At 36.3% G+C, this 21614-nt stretch overlaps 1 protein-coding gene across 1 annotated transcript in view; it reads right to left on the bottom strand.

The window, feature by feature from the left end:
- PCDH15 (protocadherin related 15) overlaps nucleotides 1–21614 on the bottom strand; it is a 1158626-nt gene that overhangs the window by 293963 nt on the left and 843049 nt on the right. Inside the window, exon 22 of the mRNA XM_007944018.2 lies at nucleotides 20894–21010. Coding sequence (XP_007942209.1) covers nucleotides 20894–21010 — 117 coding nt within the window. The remainder of the gene's footprint in view (nucleotides 1–20893; nucleotides 21011–21614) is intronic.

The following is a 21614-nucleotide window of genomic DNA, read 5'->3' as shown; positions in this document are numbered from 1 at the left end:
CCCAACACATAGTGACCCCTCCTTGGGTTTCTGAGGCTGTATCACTACGGAAGTAGCAAGAGATTCCCAATTTTTTTTTTCCAATCTTTTCATTGTGTGCTTTGTTCTCACATTCAATTCTTGTCATTATGGTTGGCCTCGGGCCTAAGGCAGTCGTCACCTGGCACACACAATGCCATTGGTTCAAGCCTGCCAGAGGGCCGGGACATCTCTTTCTAAAGGAGCTCTGGTAGCATAGTGCCTAAGGCACTTGACTGCTAACCAGAGGCTGGTGGTTCAAACCCACCAGCCACTCCTTGGAAGGAAAGTTAGGCAATCTACTTCCGTAGTGATACTGCCTTGGAAACCCAAGGAGGGGTCACTATGAGTCAAGGCTGACTCAACAGCATATAACAACAACAACAACAACAACATGTTTTTATCATCTTCATTGCTTCCGATTGCTGCTATGTTAGACATTCATAGGATAATTCACACTAAGTAATGATTACAGTTGTATAGGATTTTCTCCAGTGTGTTAAACCATCCCAAAATAGAAGATGATTTTTCTGACACACTAGAATTTGCCTGAATGCTTTGTGATTCCTTGTAATAGTAATAAAGATAGAATTGGAATTGGAAAGAGGATGTGGTAAAAGGCTCTGTTTTATCATGGTACACGCCATGTACAAAGACAGACCAGCTCCAGCTATAGTTATAATGATTATAAAAACAATAATAAGTAATAATTATTGAGTATTTACTATGTGGCAGGTATGAACAGTTCCATGTAAATGGCATCATTTAATTCTCATTCCAACTCTATGAGGTAAGTACTATTTTTGACCTCATTTTACAAATAAGAGAATTGAGAGACAGTGTGACTACCTGAATTGCCCAGGCCACAAAGTAGTCAGTAGGAGCTTTAAGATGGAGCCCAGCCTGACTCATTATAGAGAGGCAGAGGCCCTACTCTTGAAGCTACGCTTAAAACCTTTGTGACCACAAGAACTACATTCAGTTGCAGATTGAAAGGTGTCAATATATACCAGAAACAATTAATGATAATAAATATAAATATATTGTAGCAAAATAATTTAAAGAATTTATTTTGCCAACAGAGCAAGAAGAATATTTTAAAAAAATAAAATAAAATAAAAATCTAAAATGAATAAAAGGAAAGAAAAATAAAACTGGTTTCATACTCCTACATTTTAAATACCAAAAGAAAAAAAAATACCAAAAAACTGTGTATAGCTTTAAAGAGTAAACATCTTGACTGAATACTGTAATAGTCTGTAAAGTTTTATTTTTCACATATAAGTAAAAGAATGTTTTGATTATATAAAAATTCACCAAGTATACACTCCCATTCCCTTCTCCAAAATCAATTATGAGATGTAACAAAGTGAAGAACTTAAAAATGAATGGCTTAACAAAGCAATTGAAAGCAGGGAATCAAACAGATTCTTATACACCAATGTTCATAGAAGTATAATGTGCAATAACCAAAAGGTGGAATCAACCTGTGTCCATCAAAAGATAAATGGATAAATAAAATTTGATGTGTGTGTGCATGAAATATTATTCAGTAGTAAAAATTAATAAAGTTCTAATATATGCCACTCCTTGGAAAGAAGATGGAGCAATCTACTTCCATAGTGATACTGCCTTGGAAACCCAAGGAGGGGTTGCTATGAGTCAGGTCCAACTCGATGGCACATAACAACAACAACAATTTATGCTACAACCTGGACAGATTTTAAAAGCATTACAAGTGAAATAAACCAGAGATGTACGATTTCACTTACATGCAATAGCTAGAAAAGGCCAATCCACAAAGACAAAACCCAGTGTAGAGGTTACCAACGAATAGGGGAAGCAGGGCAATGGACAGTATTGGATACAGAGTTTCCATTTTGGGGGCACAAAAAATTTTTAGAAATATATAGTTATGAGGCTGTACAAAACTGTGAATTAAATTAAGGCCAGGGATTTAATTTCATACTTAAAAATGGTTAAAGTGCCAGATTTTATGTTATACATATTTTACCATGATAATTTTTTTTAAATGAGTGCATAAGAATGAAAGCAATGGTGTAAATCATATATAGGCTTAAATATAGAAATAAATATAAATAACTGTTGCAAATGTGTTCACTAAACATAATTAAGGATTTTTTTTTTAACAGAATGTTCATAAGTAACAGTTCAAATAAATGGAATTGAAAAAAAAAAAAAAAACTGATAGGGTCAAAAACAAAGAAATAATAAATGACCTTTGGGCAATCTACTTCCATAGAGATTCCACCTCAGAAACCCAAGGAGGGCTCTCTGTGAGTTAGAGACAACTCGACGGCAGTGAGTATGTGTGTGTGTATGTGTGTGTACATATATCTATATATATACAAATCACACTCCAAAGTAAGTCAGACACATGGAAAATAAAAGGGTAAGCAAGGTGGTTCAGGAGAGCGGAGGCCAAATTAACATGAAGGTTATTCATGAGTTTCTGGTCAACAAAACTGTGACCCATGAGGGAGGCTTATAGGTAAGCCCTAGGGCTTGTTATTGTTGTGCCTTCGACTCATAGCAACCCCTCCTTTGGTTTCTGAGGCGGTATCACTACAGAAGTAGATTGCCCAACCTTTCCTTCTGAGGAGTGGCTGGTGGGTTTTAACCGCCAGCCTTCTGGTTAGCAATCAATTACCTTAAGCACTATGTCACCAGAGCTCCCAAGCCCTAGGGCAGAACCTATTATATTAAACTAAATTTTCCTTGGAAACCCGTCTTGCTTAGTAGGTGTATTAGGACTCTGATCCCATGAAGTTTATTCTCACCAAAAGAATTGTGTAAATCACTAACATATCACTAGGTGACAGTTTTATAAAGGAACACAAATTTATGAATATTTCAATTTCTAACAAAGAAAAATGCCCCTTTACCCCGGTAAGCGCTGTACTTTCGAATTTAGAAGTGCAACACTTACACTTGAACATTTCACTCTACTATTGGTCTCAAGCAATGTTAACAATATAATTGGTCTTGAAAGGAATCTATAAACCACAAAAAGGAAAGAAAATACACAGATTCTTAAAACCCTTAGATAAGCATTTTCTGGAAGTTAATCATGTATAAAGTCTGCTTGTAAAATCTTCCCTTTTGTAGCCATTTACACTTCCAAATCTAATTATAATCCATTGTCATTTTAAAGATCAAGCCCCAACTGTTTCATGGCTTGCTTTCTTTCTAATTAAGTATTTGAGACCAGAGAGACTCAGTCTGGGGCTACATCATCTCAATTTTTCACAGACTGACATACATCGTGAAAACAGTTCTTGATTATTTCCCTAACAGTTTTGATGTGAAGGAAAAAACTCACTGAACTGTGTTCATTTTCCCCATATGCCCCAGGGTCAGCAGGCATATTTAGGAGTCACTGATCTTTTAAACCAGAGTTTCCGCTGCATTGCTAAGCAACAACCAAAATCGATATAGCCTAACAACAAAAGCAAGTATGTGGTGGTAAGTGATGAAAAATAGATCTGTAAGGTATCAATGGAAAATGAAACAGAATTGTGATTTTATCTAAAGATAAAAATACAATCATGAATACTCCTGGTCCTGAATAGTGTCACCTATTGCATAACTGCAATACGCTGATGACACAACTTTGCTTGCTGAAAGTGAGGATGACTTGAAGCACTTACTGAGGAAATTTAAGGCTACACTCTGCAGCATGGATTGCACCTTAATATAAAGAAAACAATACTCCTCACAACTGAACCAATAAGCCACATCCTGATAAATGGCAGAAGATTAAAGTTGTCAAGGACTTCATATTACTTGCTTCTACAATCAACACCAATGGAAGCAGCAGTCAAGATACCAGATGACATATAACATTGGAATAATCAGCTGCAAAAGACCTCTTTTAAGTGCTGAAGAGCAAAGGTTTCTATCTCCTTGAGGACTAAGGTGTGCCTGACACAAGCCATGGTATTTTCAATCACTTCATATGCATGTGAGAGCTGGACAATGAATACGGAAGACCAAAGAAGAGTTGATGCTTTTGAGTTGTGGTGCTGGTGAAGAATGCTGAAAGTACCGTGGACTGCTAAAAGAACAAACAAATCTGTGCTGGAGGAAGTGCAGCCAGAATGCTCCTTGGAAGGCAAGAATGGCCAGACTGTGTCTCACCTACTTTGGTTACTTTGTCAGTAGCGACCATTGCCTGGAGAAGGATACCATGTTTGGTAAAGTGGAGGGTCAATGAAAAAGAGGAAGGCCTTCAACGAGATGGATTGATACAGTGGCTACAACGATGGGCTCAGGTATAGCAAGGATCATGGGGCTGGCACAGGGCTGGGCAGTTTCATTCTGCTGTGCATAGGTTCACTATGAGTTGGAGATGACTTGACGGCACCTAACAACAACAACAACAACATTGCACTCAAAGCAACCAAGTAGTAAAATATAGATTAAGATGATTGTTTCTTTTATTCTGTTACAATTGGTATTAGTTGACTGTAACAGAATGACTATTTTTATGGAAGTTTTACCATTTTGAGAAGATGGTTCTCATTACTTGGCATCCTTTGGTGACATAATGACATTTTTGGGAAACACTGGGTATGGGTTGAAAAAATTAAATGGTGTTCATCTTTTTTTTTTTTTTTTTTTTTTTTTTTTTTTTTTTTTTTTCATTTTCTGTTGCTGTTGTTAGGTGACACCTAGTCAGTTTCAATTCATAGCAATGCTATGCAAAACAGAACAAAATATTTCCTGATCCTGTGCCATCCTCCTAATTGTTGCTATGATTGAGTTCATTGTTGCATCTAGTGTGTCAATCCATCTCATTGAGGTTCTTCCTCTTTTTTGCCAATCCTATACTTTACCAAGCATGATGTCCTTCTCCAGGGACTGGTCCTCCTGACAATATGCCCAAAGTACATGAAATGAAGTCTTGCTGTCCTCAATTCTAAGGAGGATTCTTGTTGTACTTCTTCCAAGACAGATATGTTCATTCTTCTGGCAGTCCATAGTATATTCAATATTCTTAGCCAATACCATAATTCTAATGCATCAATTCTTCTTCAGTCTTCCTTATTCACTGTCAAGGTTTCACATGCATATAATTGAAAATACCATGGTCTTAGTCAGGTGCACTTTTGTCTTTAAAATGACATCTGTGCTTTTTTAATATTTTAAAGAGGTTTTTTTGCAACAGATATGTTCACTGTATGTAATACATCGTTTAATTTCTTGACTGCTGCTTGTGTGGGAATTGATTCTGTATTCAAGTTAAATGAAATCCTTGTCAATATCAATCTTTTCTCCATTTATCATGATGTTGCTTATTGGTCCAGTTGAGAGGATTTTTGTTTTCCTTATGTTGAGGGCTAATTCATACTGAAGTTTATAGTCTTGGATCTTTATCAGTAAGTTCTTCAAGTCTTCTTTACTTTCAGCAAGCAAGACTGTGTCATCTACGTATTTAGAATTCTTAATGAGTCTTCCTCCAATTTGAATGCCACAGTCTTCTTCAGATAGACCACATTCTTAGATTATTTGCTCAACATATAGATTGAATGAGTATGGTAAAAAGATACAAACCTGATGCATATCTTTCTTGATTTTATACCATGTTACCCTCTATAGATTAACAAAAGTGCCCTTGAACAATTGAGATGAGCATTAGAGCCACCTGCAGAAACACTTTACCGTAATTCATCAGGTAGACTGTAGGAATTCTGATAGGCCAATACAAATTACAAAAATCTCAATGTAGGAAAGAAAATAATTCACTCTGCCAATTACTTGTCCCATTATAAATATACTTTCTGCAAAAAATTAGGATGAAAATAAGCACAATATTTGGGCCTTGATTTTTAAGTCAATCACCACTGAGAGATTTCAAGATCTTTCATCAGAGAATATTATACAAATTAATATCCAAACCTGAAAAGAAGTCTTTAATATCTATAAGGTTTCCACAATAGTTATTCTTAATTATATATTTTAATGTTTCACTGCTATTCATAATGTTCTCAGTAGCCATTTTTTTTCCCCCAGAAATAGGCCATCATGTCCTTCTTCCTAGTCTATTTAGTCTGGAAACTCTGCTGTAATCCATCAACCAAGAGTGGCCCTACTTGTATTTGAAATACAGCTGGCATAGCTTCCAGGATCACAGTAACACATAGTCCCCCACAGTACTACAAACTGGCAGTGAAAATATTGAATGCCCCAAAAAAGTATCAAAAGAAGACAGAAGGAACACAAAGTCACTGCACTGAAAAGATTTGGTTTATGTGCAACCATTTCAGAAGGTACCATATACTCAAGTCCAAGCTGTACTGAAGGCATTGGTGAACAACAAGCTTCAGGAATTGACAGAATACCAATTGAGATGTTCCAACAAATGAATGTAATGTTCTAAGCACTCACTCATTCATGCCAAGAAATTTGGAAGAACAGCTAGCTAGCCAACTGACTGGAAGAGATCCATTCATATTTGTGCCCATTCCAAAGAGAGGTGACCCAACAGAATGTGAAAATTATTGAATAATATCATTAATATCACACACAAGAAAAATTTTGCTGAAAACAATTTAAAAACAGCTGCAGCAGTACATTGACCGTGAACTTTCATAAATTCAAGTTGGATTCAGAAGAGGACCTGGAATGAGGGATATCATTGCTGACATCAGATGGATCTTGACTGAAAGCAGAGAATACCCAATAGCTTCTTTCCTGTGTTATACTGACCATACAAAGGCACTGGACTGTGTGCAGTATAATAAACTATGGCTAAATTGCAAAAAAAAAAAAAAAAAAAAGCAATTCCAGAATATTTCACTGCACTCATGAGGAATCTGTACATAGACCAAGAGGCAGTCATTTGAACAGAAAAAGGTGATACCACATGGTTAAAAATCAAGAAAAGTTTGCATCAGGATTACATCCTTTCGCCATAATTGTTCAATCTATGTGCTGAGAAAATAATCCAGGAAGCTGGGATGTATAAAGAAGACTACAACCTTCAGTATGGATTACCCCTCAACATAAAGAAAATAAAAATCCTCTCAAATGGACCAATAAACAACATCATGATAAATAGAGTAAACATTGGTGCTGTCAAGGATTTCATTTCACTTGGATGCACAATCAATGTCCATGGAAATATCAGTCAAGATACAAATCAGTCAAGATATAAATGATGTATTGCACAGGGCAAACGTGCTACATAAGACCTTTTTAAAGTATTAAAGAATGAATATGCCACTAAGGTGCACCTGACCCAAGCCATGGTATTTTTGATTGCCTCATACGCATGTGAAAGCTGGACAATGAACAAGGAAGACAGAAGAAGAACTGATGCCTTAAAATTATGAGGTTGGCAAAGAATACTGAATATACCATGGAGTCCCAGAAGGATGAAGAAATTCATCTTAAAAGAAGTACTGCTGGATGCTTCTTAGAAGTAACAATGGCACAACTTTGTCTCTCTTACTTTGGTCATATTATCAGAAGGGACCTGTCTCTGGAGAAGGATACCATGCTTGGTAAAGTAGAAGGTCAGCAAGAATGGGAAGGCCTTCAAGGAGATGGATTAATACAGTGGGTACAACAATTGACTCAACCATAGCAATAATTGTGAGGATGACCCGGGACAAGGCAGTGTTTCATTCTGCACGTAGGATCGCTGAGTTGGAACTGACTCGATGGTACCTAACAGCAACATATATTTTAATGGGTAAAGAAGATTGGTGTTATTGAATAAACAAATGGTAGCTAACAATTTTTTAAATGCTTATTTTGCAGTATGCATTAATCTTATTAAGAGATCAATATATTAAGTGCTATTATCAATCCTATCTTTCAGAGAAGGAGAATTAGGCATAGAATAGCAAAATAACTTGCCCAAGATCATATTGATTTAATCTTAAACAGGAAACATTTGAACAAGGAACTATGTTTATAGAGATTGCACTCTACTGAAGAATCATGGGTAAGACTAATAATAACCTTTTTTTTTTCCAGTGCTGTTTAATGGGCAGGCTGCATTGCAAGTTTAGGCCTTGCAGGCATATTCATGATATGTTATCACAAAATTGATAATCCTTCTTTTGTGAACTTTTATTACTTTGAGTTGCTTTGAACTTTTTCTTTTGAGGCAGAAATGGAGAAATTATTTTTACTACTCTTTGCAAATTATTGAAAATTCTCTATATTATACAATTTTGAAATTTTTAATAGCCAAGAACTTGAGACAACTTACATGCCTACATATTTAACTGCTTAACATTCTAGTCTGAACATTTTAGACAAAGCATTTGTGTTAATTGTTTAGTTTGTCATAGGAAATAGTTCACAGCACAGAAAACATAAATTTATAAGACATTATTTCTAATACAGAAATGCTTCAGATATCCTCAAATTGCAACTTAATTTATTAGAAATGTCTCATAAGACTCAAGGCTGCATAAGACTACAAAATTAGACTGGGAGTTTTTTGTGTCCCTTTTCTTTCTTAAAAGAGCACCAATTTCACAGATTCAGGGAGAATAATAATTTAATAATAGCAGCTTCAATCTTTAAAATGTGCAGTATTTTATGTAACTACAATACATTTTTATTACTCATTAAATTGAGCCAATTGCCTTTATTGAGTTTCAAAAGCTTAACAAAATCCAGTTGGCTGGGTATGTTACTTAGTGAGGGAAGGTATTTTGTTTATAAAACACTTGTCCTTTTCAAAACAGATGTAAAGAGTTTTGATTTTTACCCTTCCTGAAAAGTGATTTTGAGAAAGTCTTCCCAAATATATTAACCAAATCTATATATTAAATGTTCACCCATAATTTTATTATATTGCTTGAATATTCTTTTAAACATGAGTGATATTAATAAATAATACCTTTATTTCAGATCTTAGCCAAACAATTATGAAATATTTTTCAAATTTTTTCATATATGGGAAACACATTATCCCTTAACCTGCTCCACTTTCTTAAAATTAAGCTTTATTCTTTTGAATTTAAAAAAAATATTTAATTCTTTACTTTGAGAATAAGTTTCAGTAAGCTATAAGGTTTAAAATATTTTCTTGCTTTGCTTCAGTATGGTTTCATACTACTTTGTTTTAGAACCAATATTTTATTAGCTAAATGAAAATATATACCTGTGCTAATTTAAAGCTGATAGTTACTCACTGTTATCAATACAACTATACTTAAATAACAAAATTGTTATGAAAGTGCTGTTTTCCCTAAATAACTAAGTGTTCTGAAGGCCTTTATGTTGTAGGAGAGAATCTTAGCTAAAAGACATATACCTGCAATAGAATGATAACCCAAGGGACTTAATCAGAATCATCACTGGAAGAAATTTAAAAAATATTTCAGTGTATCTTTTTAATTGTGAAACATAACTACAGGCAAAAGAAGTCTTTCCTTGTCTGTTTTTAATATTATAAAAGTATCCATAGGCCTGAATAACAACAACAACAAAAAAAAAAACCTCACTGCCGTCCAGTCAGATCCGACTCATAGTGACCCCTCCTTGGGTTTCCGAGGCAGTATCAATACAGAAGTAGATTGCCCAGCCTTCCTTCCGAGGAGCAGCTGGTGGGTTTGAACTGCCAACCTTCTGATTAGCAGTCAAATGGCCTAAAGAGCACCCACATTTCCATAACTCCAGGGACAACATTTACATAAATCCTAAATACAAATTTCTTAATTAAAATATGATCAAGTCGCTTATTCCCCAAACTCAAGTGCAAAAAAAAAAAAAGAACAACAACATCAAAAAAAAAAACCCTGAGAAACAAAAAAACCTGACTAACATGATTCATTCATTTCTTTTTTGCATTAATGTGTTCCAGTTATGACTTAGGGCCTCTCCTATTTACCAAGTACAATGTAAGATGTAGATAGTTCACTATTTTTATTGGAGGTTTGATATAATACACAATATATGTAACTGTCAATTCATACCAAAGCTCCCCAACAGATTACTGTTTTTTGATAATATATATAAATATATACTATAAATATATTGCTTATACATACGTAAAAAAGAAAGCTAGTGAAAATTGCTAATAGTAAACATGTTCCATTTACTGCTTTATTGTAAACAAGAATATTTTAAATTCTTAAAATGTGTTAAATAAAAAGATCAGTGCAAAATTATGACATGTTAAGCCTTCCTGGGTTCTTAGTACTTAACTCTCTTGAAAATGAGCAAAACATGAATTCCTTTGATTTATCCCCATTGTTCTATATGTCTGTGCTCACCAAGCACATTAGTCTGTTGGGCATTTATTTACTCTGATTGCAAAGAAAACTCCTGCATCGAGGGATTTGGTCTGCAGTTTCAAAAATAATAAGAAAAATGCAAATGGAAATTACATTTGCAGCTTTGTTTTGTGGAATTTTGGAATGAGAAGTCTCTGGTGAGCAGAAATAAAAGGTTAGCAATTTTTAATATCCAAAATGATCAGTCATTCACTACTCATGTCTCCTGTGAACTACATAATGTCAATGCTGTCACAAAAGCAAGGCAGAAAATAAAAGTCCTAACAACTTTAATTCAGTAGGAAAAAAATATTCCCTAGAACACTTTTTTTTTTCTCTCTCTAGAGTACTATAGTTTTGCACAACATGCATTTTATAATTCTTCATTTATATTCAGCCTTGATGCTCTCTCTGGCTTTCAGACCTTACCCAGTCTCCATCTGATACATCAAAGGGTTTTGTTGTTGCTATTTTCCAGTTTAAAATAGGTGCTTCTTACTTCCTTCCAAAGAAGCATGATGACTTGAAAAAGATGTGGCCAACTTCACAGAAATGAAAATAACTATTGATGAATAGTAATAATACCTCGCAAAAACTAAGTACCAATGGGAGAGCAGAAGTCATCTGTAATATTATATATGCATTGCCTCATTTAATTCTTACAGTCCTCATATCAGCAAATTGAGGCTTCAAGTGATAAAGAAACTTGCCCAGATTCTCACATAACTAAATTTCTGAGACTTTGACAAGTTTTTCAATCCTAAATTATATTGAAATAATTATTAATTTATTTATTTTTTCAATTATTTAACAAATGTTTCCTAACAGACTTCTAAGTACAGGCAGTGTTACCAGTAGAAATACAAACTGGAGTGTTTTGATTCCTGCCCTCAAGAATCTTACAATCTGCTCTGGAAAAGAGACCTCTAAATAAGATAGATACTGACAGCAGCCCCAAATAGTGAAATTGACACAGAAGCTCTGAAGGATTTGAATTTGAAACTACTTTTTCTTTCTTTTTTTTCCTCACCTACTTTATTATTATTTTTTAAATTGTGCTTTCGGTGCAAATTTACAGAGCAAAATTTGTTTTACATTCAACAGTTCGTGTATATTTGATTTCATTTCCTGATTACCATCCCCAACCATAACCCACTCTTCTCCCCTCCATTCCCTGTGACCTCCCCTCCTTGCGCCCTTCTTAAGTATGCACTCCTGTCTGTCCAGCTTTCCCTCCATGAGGATGCTGCCCCTCTGCTGCCCCATGGCTGATTGCTCCAATGGATGTATCTCTGTAGAGTAGGTGGGTGCATTGCCCTGGGTTGGGTGTTCTACAGGTAAGTCTTTCTACTGTTGGGCTGAGAACCAATCATTGGGAATGAGTCCTATCCCAGTCTCAAAGGGTATTCCAAGGCCATAGTCTTGGGGGTCCCACCAGATTCCGTCTGACCAGTAATTCTTGGTGTTATTGTATTTTTTAGTTTTTTCCACATTTTTTCCTCCCACTCAATCCAGGATTTCCAGTTTTGATCCCTTCTCTAGTGGTTGGCATTGGTAGCTGGACACCATCTAGTTCCTCTGGTCTCAAGGTCCGTCATATCCTTGGACTAATTGTTTCCAAATGTCCTTGATTTTCCTCACTTCAAACGAGAGGAGACCATTAGCTGGATCTTAGACGGACCCTCAAAAGCTTTTAAGATTGCAGTCACTACTCACCAAAGCAGGCTGTGGAACGAGGTTTTTTTGTACTATGTTGTGCCAACTGAGTTTGGTGTCCCCCAATACTATGGTCATGGGTTGGCAGGCCCAGCGGTTCTCTCTCCCAAGGTGTTTGGTTGTCTCTGAGGGATTACTCCAACTATGTCTTTTGTTGCTTCTGTAACGACTGTAGTTATTTTGTATCACTAGTATCTATGCAAGAAGCTCTGGTAGTGTAGTGGCTAAGACATTTGACTGCTAACCAGTGGCGGTTCAAACCCACCAGCCACTCCTCAGAAGGAAGATGGGGCAATCTACTTCCATAGTGATACTGCCTCGGAAACCAAAGGAGGGGTCGCCATGAGTCGGTCCGACTTGATGGCACATAACAACAACAACAACAACAACGAAAAACAGTATCTATGCAAGATTATCTTCAGCTAATTCTATCATTGGTCTAGGATACAATCCTGCTTGTCAACTCCCATCTAATTTTCTCAGTTCTCTATGCATTTATCAGTAGTCTAGTGTTTGATGTTAGTAGCAATGCAGTATTGTGATACTAGTCTCTTATATATATCTTATGTGCATGTTTCAGTGTCCTTCCTTTCCTCGATGTTATGCTGGTTACAGACTCTTTCCATACTGTCCCTCTCCTTACCCAAATCAACATGTGGCCCAAACAAGTCCAAAGATTTCCCTCTCCTTCCTTCCCATCCCTGGTAATCTACAAAGTTAGTTCCCTTCCTTAAGCAAATCCTTCCTTGACTTTTTATAGTAATGTTGTTGTTAGGTGCCAGTGAGTCTTCTCCAACTCATAGTGACCCTATACGCAGCAGAATGCAACACTCCTGAGTCCTGTGCCAGCCTCATGATCCTTGCTATACCCGACACCATTGTTGCAGCCACTGTGTCAATCCATCTTGTTGAGGGCCTTCCCCTTCTTCATTGACCCTCCACTTTACCAAGCATGATATCCACTCCAGTGAATGGTTCCTTCTGACAACATGACCAAAGTAGGTGAGACAAAGTCTGGCCATTGTCATTTCCAAGGAGCATTCCGGTTGCACTTCTTCCTGGACAGATTTGTTACTCCTTTTAGTAGACCATAGTACTCTTAGCATTCTTCTCCAACACCACAACTCAAAAGCATCAAGTCTTCTTCGATCTTCCTTATTCAGTGTCCAGCTCTCACATACATATGAGGTGATTGAAAAGACTAAGTTGTGCTTGGGTTAGGCACACCTTAGTCTTCAAGGAGACATCTTAGCTCTTCAGCACCTGAAAGAGGTCTTAGGGAGCAGATTTTCCCAATGCAATATGTCATCTGGTGTGTTGATTGCTGCTTCCATTAGTGTTTTCTCTATTTATCATGAAGCTGTTTACTGGACCAGTTGTGAGGATTTTTGTTTTCTGTATATATAGGTGTAATTCATACTGAACAATGTGGTATTTAATCTTCATCAGTAAGTGCTTCAAGTTATCCTCACTCTCAGCAAGCAAAACTGTGTCATCTGCATATGGCAGATTGTTAATGAGACTTCCTCCAATCCTGATGCCATGTTCTTCTTCATTTAATCCAGCTTCTCAGATCATTTGCTCAGCATACAAGTTGAATAAGTAAGATAAAAGGATACAACCTTGATGCACTCCCTTCTTGATTTAGAACAATGCAGTATCCCCTTGTTTTGTTCAAACAACAGCCTCATGATCTACGTACAGGTGACTCATGAGTACAGGCCCCATCCCAAGAGGCAGGAAGTAGGGGAAAAGCTGGAGATGAGGCAGACCCATGGGATCCAGGTAAAGGGAGGGATACAGGCCCCATTTCAAGAGCCAAGAAGGGAGGAAGAGCCACGGGATCTAGGTAAGGGGAGGGCAGAGAGGTTTCAACCACCTAAGAGTGATGTCATATAGTGGTGGTTTGCATGTTGCTATGAGGCTTGAGGCTGTGGTACCAATGTTTCAAAGGCCAGCAAGATTGCACCTGGTGCACAGGTTTCAACACAGCTTACAGGCTGAAACACACTAGGAAGAAGGAAGAGGCCATCCACTTGTCAAAGAATTGGCCAGGGAAAAGCTTATGAGTAGCAGAGAAACAAAGTCTGATATATTATTAGACAACTTTATGAATAGCCCAGAAACATTGTCTGATAGAGTATAAGAAGACAAGTCTCTCAGGTCAGAAGGCACTAAAAGTATGAATGGGAAAGAGTTGCCTCCTCAGAGTAGAACCAACCTTATTGATATGATAAAGTAAAGCTTTTGGGACCTCCATTTGCTGACAGGACACAACTCAAATTGAGGAAAAATAGCTGCAAATATCCATTAACAATAAGAACATGGAATGTACAAAGTATGAATCTAGGAAAATTAGAAGTTGTCAAAAATGAAATGGAATGCATAAAGATTGATACCCTAGGCATTAGTGAGTGGAAAGGGACCAGTTGCAGTCATCGTCATATGGTTGAATCAGACGATCTACTATGCCAGGAATGTCAGTTTGAAAAGGAATGGTGTGGCATTGATTATCACAAAGGATGTCTCAATATCCTTTTGCAGTACAATGCTCTCAGTGATAGGATAATATCCATACACCTACCAGTAAAACTAGTTAATACTGCTATTATTCAAATTTACGCACTAACCACCAAAGCCAAAGATGAGGAAATTGAATATTTTTAGCAATTTATGCAGTCTGAAATTGACCAAACATGCAATCAAGATGTGTTCATTATCACTGGTGACTGAAAGGCAAAAGTTGGAAACAAAGAAGAATCACCAGTAGTTGTAAAATTTGGCCTTGATGACAGAATAATGCTGGAGATTGCACCATAGAATTTTGCAAGAGCAATGACTTACTCATTGCAAATATATTTTTTTAACAACACAAATGGTGACTATACATGAGGATTTCACCAGATGAAGTACACAGGAATCAAATTCACTACATCTGTGGCAAGAGGCGATGGAAAAGCTCAATATCTTCAGCCAAAACCAGGCCAGGATCTGATTGTGGATCAGACCATCAACTGCTCATATGCAAGTTCAACTTGAAGTTGAAGACAATTAAAACAAGTCCATGAGAGCCAAAATATGACCTTGGATATATCCCTCCTGAATTTAGAGACCATTTAAAGAATAGATTTGATGCATTGAAACCAGTGACTGAAAACCAGAATTATAGGATGACATCAAGAACATCATTCCTGAAGAAATGAAGAGGTCATTAAAAAGACAAGAAAGGAAGAAAAGACCAAAATGATTATCAGTAGAGACTCTAAAACTTGCCCTTGAGTGAAGAGGAGCTAAAGCAAATGGAAGAAATGACAAGATAAAAGAGCTGAACAGAAGATATCAAGAGCAGCTTGAGTAGACAAAGTCAATTACTATAATGAAATGTGCAAAGACCTAGAGTTAGAAAACCAAGCTGAAAGAAGTTAGAAAAAATTTAAGCCTTGAGTTGCAATATAGAAAGATTCTATGCCCAAAATATTGAATGATGCAGGAAACATCAAAAGAAGATGGAATTAATACACAGTCATTGTACCAAAAAGACTTGGTTGATCTTCATCCATTTCAGAAGGTGGCATATGATCAAGAACCAGTTGTACTGAAGGAAGATGTTGAAGCTGCACTGAATGAAGTGGTGAATAACAACACTTCAGTAATTGATGGAATACCCATTGTGATGTTTCAACAAATGGATGCCTCGCTGGAGGCACTCACTTGGCTATGCCAAGAGATTTGGAAGACAGCTACATGGCCAACTGACTGGAAGAGATCCATATTTTTACCCATTCCAAAGAAACATGATCCCACAGAATGTGGAAATTATCGAACACTATCATTAATATCACATGCAAGTAAAATCTAACTGAAGATAGTTCAAAAATGGCTGCAGCAGTATATTGACAGAGAACTTCCAGAAATTCAAGCAGGATTCAGAAGATGATGTGGAAGAAGGGATATCATTGCTGATGTCAGATGGATCTTGGCTCAAAGTAGGTAATACCAGAAAGATGTTTACTTGTGTTTTGCTGACTATGCAAAAACATTTGATTGTGTGGATCATAACAAATTATGGGTAACATTGAGGACAATGGGAATTCCAGAACACTTAATTGTACTCATGAGCAACCTGTACATAGACCTGGAGGCTGTCGTTAGAACAAACACTGCATGGTTTAAAATAAAGAAGGGATTGTGTCAAGGTTGTATCCTTTCACCATACTTATTCAATCTGTATGCTGATCAAATAATTCGAGAAGCTGGACTATATGAAGAAGAATGTGGCATCAAGATTGGAGGAAGGCTTATTAACAACTTGCAATATGCAGACAGCACAACTTTGCTTGCTTAAAGTGATGATGACTTAGAGCACTTACTGGTGAAAATTAAAGACTACAGTCTACAGTATGATTACACCTCAATATAAAGAAAACAAAATTCCTCAAAACTGTACCTATAAGCAGCATCAGGATGAATGGAGAAAAGATTGAAGTTGTCAAAGACTTCACATTGCTTTATTCTACAATTAACACCAATGGAAGCAGAAGTCAGGACATCAGACGGCTTATAGAACTGGACAAATCTGCTGCAAAGGACCTCTTTCAAGTGCTGAAGAGCAAAGATGTCTCCTTGAGGACTAAGGTGCACCTAACACACGCCATGATATTTTCAATCACCTCATATGCATGTAAGAGCTGGACAACAAATAAGCAAGACTGAAGAACTGATGCTTTTGAGTTGTGGTTCTGGCAAAGGATGCTGAAAGTACCATGGACTTCTGAGAGATCTAATCTGTTCTGGGGGAAATGCAGCCAGAATTCTCCCTTGGAAGCAAGAATGGCCAGACTTTTTCTCACCTACTTTGGTCATGTTGTCAGAAGGGACCATTCTCTGGATAAGGATGCCATGCTTGGTAAGGTGGAGGGTTGATGAAAGAGAGGAAGGTCCTCAATGAGATGGACTGATACAGTGGCTGCGGTGAAAGGCTTAAGTATAGCAAGGATCACGGAGCTGGCACAGGACTGGGCACTGTTTCATTGGTCACTATGAGTTGGAGATGACTCAATGGCACCTAACAACAACAAACATCTTTCTGGTATTTTTTTGCTTTCAGCCAAGATTGACATGACATGAGCAGTGATGTCTCTCGTTCCACATCCTCTCTGGAATCTAGCTTGCATTTCTGGATCCTCTCTGTCAAAATACTGCTGTAATCGTTTTTGAATTATTTTCAGTAAGATTTAGTTGCATGTGTTATTAATGATAGTGTTTGATAATTTCCACATTCTGTGAGATCACCTTTTTCTGGAATGGGTAAAAATGTGGATCTCTTCCAGTCAGTTGGCCACATAGCTGTCTTCCAAATCTTTTGGCATAGCCAAGTGATTCCTCCAGAGGGGCATCCATTTGTTGAAATGTCTCGATGGGTAGTCCTTCAGTTCTTGAAGCCTTGTTTTTCACTGATTCCTTCAGTGCAGCTTCGACTTCTTCCTTCAATACCATTGGTTCTTGATGATATGCCACCACCTGATGAAGATCGACTAGGTTGGTACAGTGACTGTGTATTCCTTCCATCTTCTTTTGATGTTTCCCGCCTCTTTCGATATTTTGCCTATAGAATCTTCCAATATTGCAACTCGAGACTTAAATTCTTTCCTCAGTTCTTTCAGCTTGAGAAATGCTAAGCATGTTCTTCCTTTTTGGTTTTCTAACTCTAAGTCTTTGCACCTTTCATTATAGTAATTATAGTAATTAACCTAATTTACAGAAATTAATTCATACAATATTTGTCCTTCTGTGATTGACTTATTTCACTCAGCATAGTGTCCTCTGGATTCATCCACATTGTGAGATAATTCACACATTCTTAATTATCCTTTAATGTAGCAAAGTATTTCATTGTTTGAATGTATCATAATTTGGTTATCCATTCATCTATTTGTGGGCATTTAGGTTGTTTCCATCTCTTTGTTATAGTGAATTATGCTGTGATGAACATGGGGGTGCATATGTCTGTTCCTGTCCCATCTCTCATCTCTTTAGAATATATTCCTAATAATGGAATTGCTGGATAAAATGATATTTCTGTTTTCAGTTTTTTTGAGGAAATGCCATACTATTTCCAACAATGATTGCACCATTTTACAGTCCCACCAGCAGTGTCTGAGAGTTCCAATCTCTCTGCAATCTTGCCAGAATTTGTTATTTTCTGTCTTGTTGAACTTGCTATTATTGCTGGGGTGAGATGATATCTCATTATTTTGATTTGCATCTCTCTAATTGCCAATGATTCTGAACATTTCCTCATGTGTGAAACTATTTTTTCTTAATTAATAAAAAATTATAACTAAAGAGCAGAAAACACATGACAAAACATGTTAAAAATATTCATTTTGTCTTTATGACATCAACATAAATGGCCATAGGAATAAAATTCAGTCATAAAATTGTTTTAAACATATATATTTTTTTTTTCTGAAAAATTTCATGGAAATGACTTTTTATTTTGGAATGATGTGAGTACCGTCAAATTATGACTATACTAACTTAACAAAACAAAACAAAAAAAAAAAACTCACTGCCATCGAGTAGATTCGACTCAGCAAACCCTCCTTGGGTTTCTAGACAGTATCTCTATGGAAGTAGACTGTCCAACCTTCCTTTCAAGGAGTGGCTGGTGAGTTTGAACTGTTAGCCTTCTGGTTAGTAGTTAAGTGCCTTAGCCACTATGCCACTAACTTAAGGGATCCAATAATCATCAATGATTTGAAAGCTCAGTGCTGAATAATAGTTATACCAGAAGATTGTCATTGTTTCACGGATCAAAACAGAGTCCAACCAATTGCGTACTCAGTAAAAGAAACTGTTGTTTTTGTTAGGTGCTATTGAGTTGATTCTGACTTATAGTGACTACACCTGACAACATTACAGCATAGAACTGCTCCATAAGGTTTTCCTAGCTGTAATTTTTAAAAAGCAGATAGCTAAACCTTTCTCAGATGTAAATAAAGTAAGCATGCTAAATATTCCAAAATGAATGAGTGATGTCCACCTTTCATCTACTGAAAAGCCAACATCAGATATTAAATGTCAAAACTACTACTGGGAATGCAAAACTAAAAACTTTTTCTAAGGAAATATGGCATTTAAGCCTGCTAAATTTCTGTAGAAGAGCTTTAGAGTGTGAAAACAGGGATTTGTCTCTAGATAAATGTTCTATATAAGCAATTTGACTTCTATATAGAACAGACAACAAACCAAGACAATTTCTCTCATACTAGTGGATGTGATCTGAATGTGAAGCGAGGTACAAGGTTGCAAGTATCAAACGTAAAGTTAAGATTTGCCGTCCATACTAAGGCTTTAAGGTCTGACCCATATGGGTGAATTGCAATGCCACTTATTCAATCTCTGGTCATTAATGCTGTTAAACATATCTTAAATTTTGTGCTAATGAAAGTGTCTCAGAAATGTGAATGGTAAAATTGTGCTTGTTTATGCCCATTTTGTACAGTGCACTCTAATTTTTATTTGCAGTTCTGCCTTTCCTATAATATGATTGTGTTTCTTGAGAGAAAAACTTGTTACACAATAGCCACCATGGAGTAGGTGCACAAAGCCCATGTGTTGAGTAGAAATTAATGCATATTCCATATCAAAGTATTTTGTACCTGCAACAGTTAAAATAACAGACAACTCACTAGTTTCACATTAACCTTATCAATTGGTGTGTTCAAGACTGAAATTTTGCCTATCATATTTTCCAAGATGTAATAAGTCAGTCTCCAAGACACTTTAAGATGCCAAAGAAAAGGAGTTTCTGAGTTAAGAGTCTTTGCTTTCATGTTAACATTATTACTTTTTAAGACCTTATAGACTCAATAGACTTAATACAGCTTTTCACAATTGAAACTGAAGAAAGTTATTATGCTCATCCCACTTTTATTAAATAAATACCATTGCAGTAATACTATTTATTTTAGCAATAGAAACAGAACCTTTAAATCACTTATAAGATTCATGAATATTTTCTATTTCCTTATTTTTCTAAAGTCTTCCATTTTCTTACTTCTATTTGTAATTCCCTAGAATCTATCAGCCACTGATTCACAATGTGAGCTCACTGAAAGTATAAATTTAAACCTCTACCACTCAACTCTTATGAGAATAAGGAATTAATATTTATAAACCACACAGAGTACTTATAGAAAGTAATTTTATATAGATACTACTACTTCTCAACACTATTTTTAATACATTATGATAAGATCATAAAGGAACATTCATAGCACTTTTTACTAAAAACTATCTGTCTTAAAAGGTAATTTGGGGTGTATCAAAGAGACAAAATTCTGTATGACAAAAAATCTGTTAAACATATTATAAAACAATATTTAAGATTTTAGTTTATCAAAGTAAGGAAATTTAATATAAGTAATATGCTGTGTACAGTTTGCTAACAAAATAGGCATATATTGATAAAATTGAAAATATCTAACATAACCAAACTAGAGAAAACTTAGCTTACACTATTTTTAAAGTATCTAAATCATAGTGATTGCAAATGTACACAGATAATTCCACATATATTTATCATTTGTTTTGATTAGTTGCAATCAAGTTGATTCCAACTGAAGGTGATCATTAGTGTCAGATGTATTGATAAATACTAAATTTTGATTTCAATTAAATCCAAAGCATGTCCTTGATTGTCTAAGTTCATTAATCGTCATTTGAAATGTGTCCTATATCTGTGAATAAAATAAGCAAGAGGGTATGAAATGTGCGAGAATGAATAGAGTGAAAGTCACACAAGCCACCTTTGTTGTCTTGGAAATTAGGTCATTTTATGAGTGCTGAAGATTCACTGCAGTTCAGACTATTAATCAATGTCTTCTGCTTACCGGAGGGTCTGCATCTTCAGCATAAACGGTAGTGATAGGTGTACCCTTGACTGCATCTGGTGCCACCATGCCTTTGTAGATCCGTTTACTAAACACAGGAGGATAATCGTTCATATCCTATAAAACAAAATCATGAGTTTAGTTCTTCAGTTAAAACCAGGTTAGAGGTAGAGTTGCTAGATCCACTCTTTCTCTTCATATGTCACAATCCATTAGCTATCGTCAACCTTCCATCCTCTTAATACCATTACTCTCACTTCAGACTGGCACCGCAGAGGAAGTTGTGAGTTCCTATGCAACATTAAAGGAGCTCCGGTAGCGTAGTGCCCAAGGCACTTGACTGCTAACCAGAAGGCTGGCGGTTCAAACCCACCAGCCACTCCTCGGAAGGAAGATGGGGCAGTCTACTTCCGTAGTGATACTGCCTCAGAAACCCAAGGAGGGGTCGCTATGAGTCAGGTCCGACTTGACGGCACATAACAACAACAACAATATACAACATTAATGTGTGTGATAGCAATTGAAGGCCATTCTGTTCTAGTAAGCAATCTGTCAACCAAGAAAATATACTTTCTAGAGGCTAAAATGATGCTTATGACAGAAACTTTCTCTAAAATACTTCTAATAGCAAGATTTAAAGTTTTAGAACTTGAAAACAAGAAAAATTTCTCAAAAAGTGCCACTCTATTTATTAGACAGCTATAAACAATGATGTGTTTTT

This window comes from Orycteropus afer, unplaced genomic scaffold, assembly GCF_000298275.1.
Source record: "Orycteropus afer afer isolate SDZICR_OR568_19922 unplaced genomic scaffold, OryAfe1.0 scaffold00118, whole genome shotgun sequence".
NCBI classification, from domain to species: domain Eukaryota; kingdom Metazoa; phylum Chordata; class Mammalia; order Tubulidentata; family Orycteropodidae; genus Orycteropus; species Orycteropus afer.
Note: the sequence above shows the minus strand (reverse complement) of the source record. Positions and strands in the feature narration are given on the sequence as shown.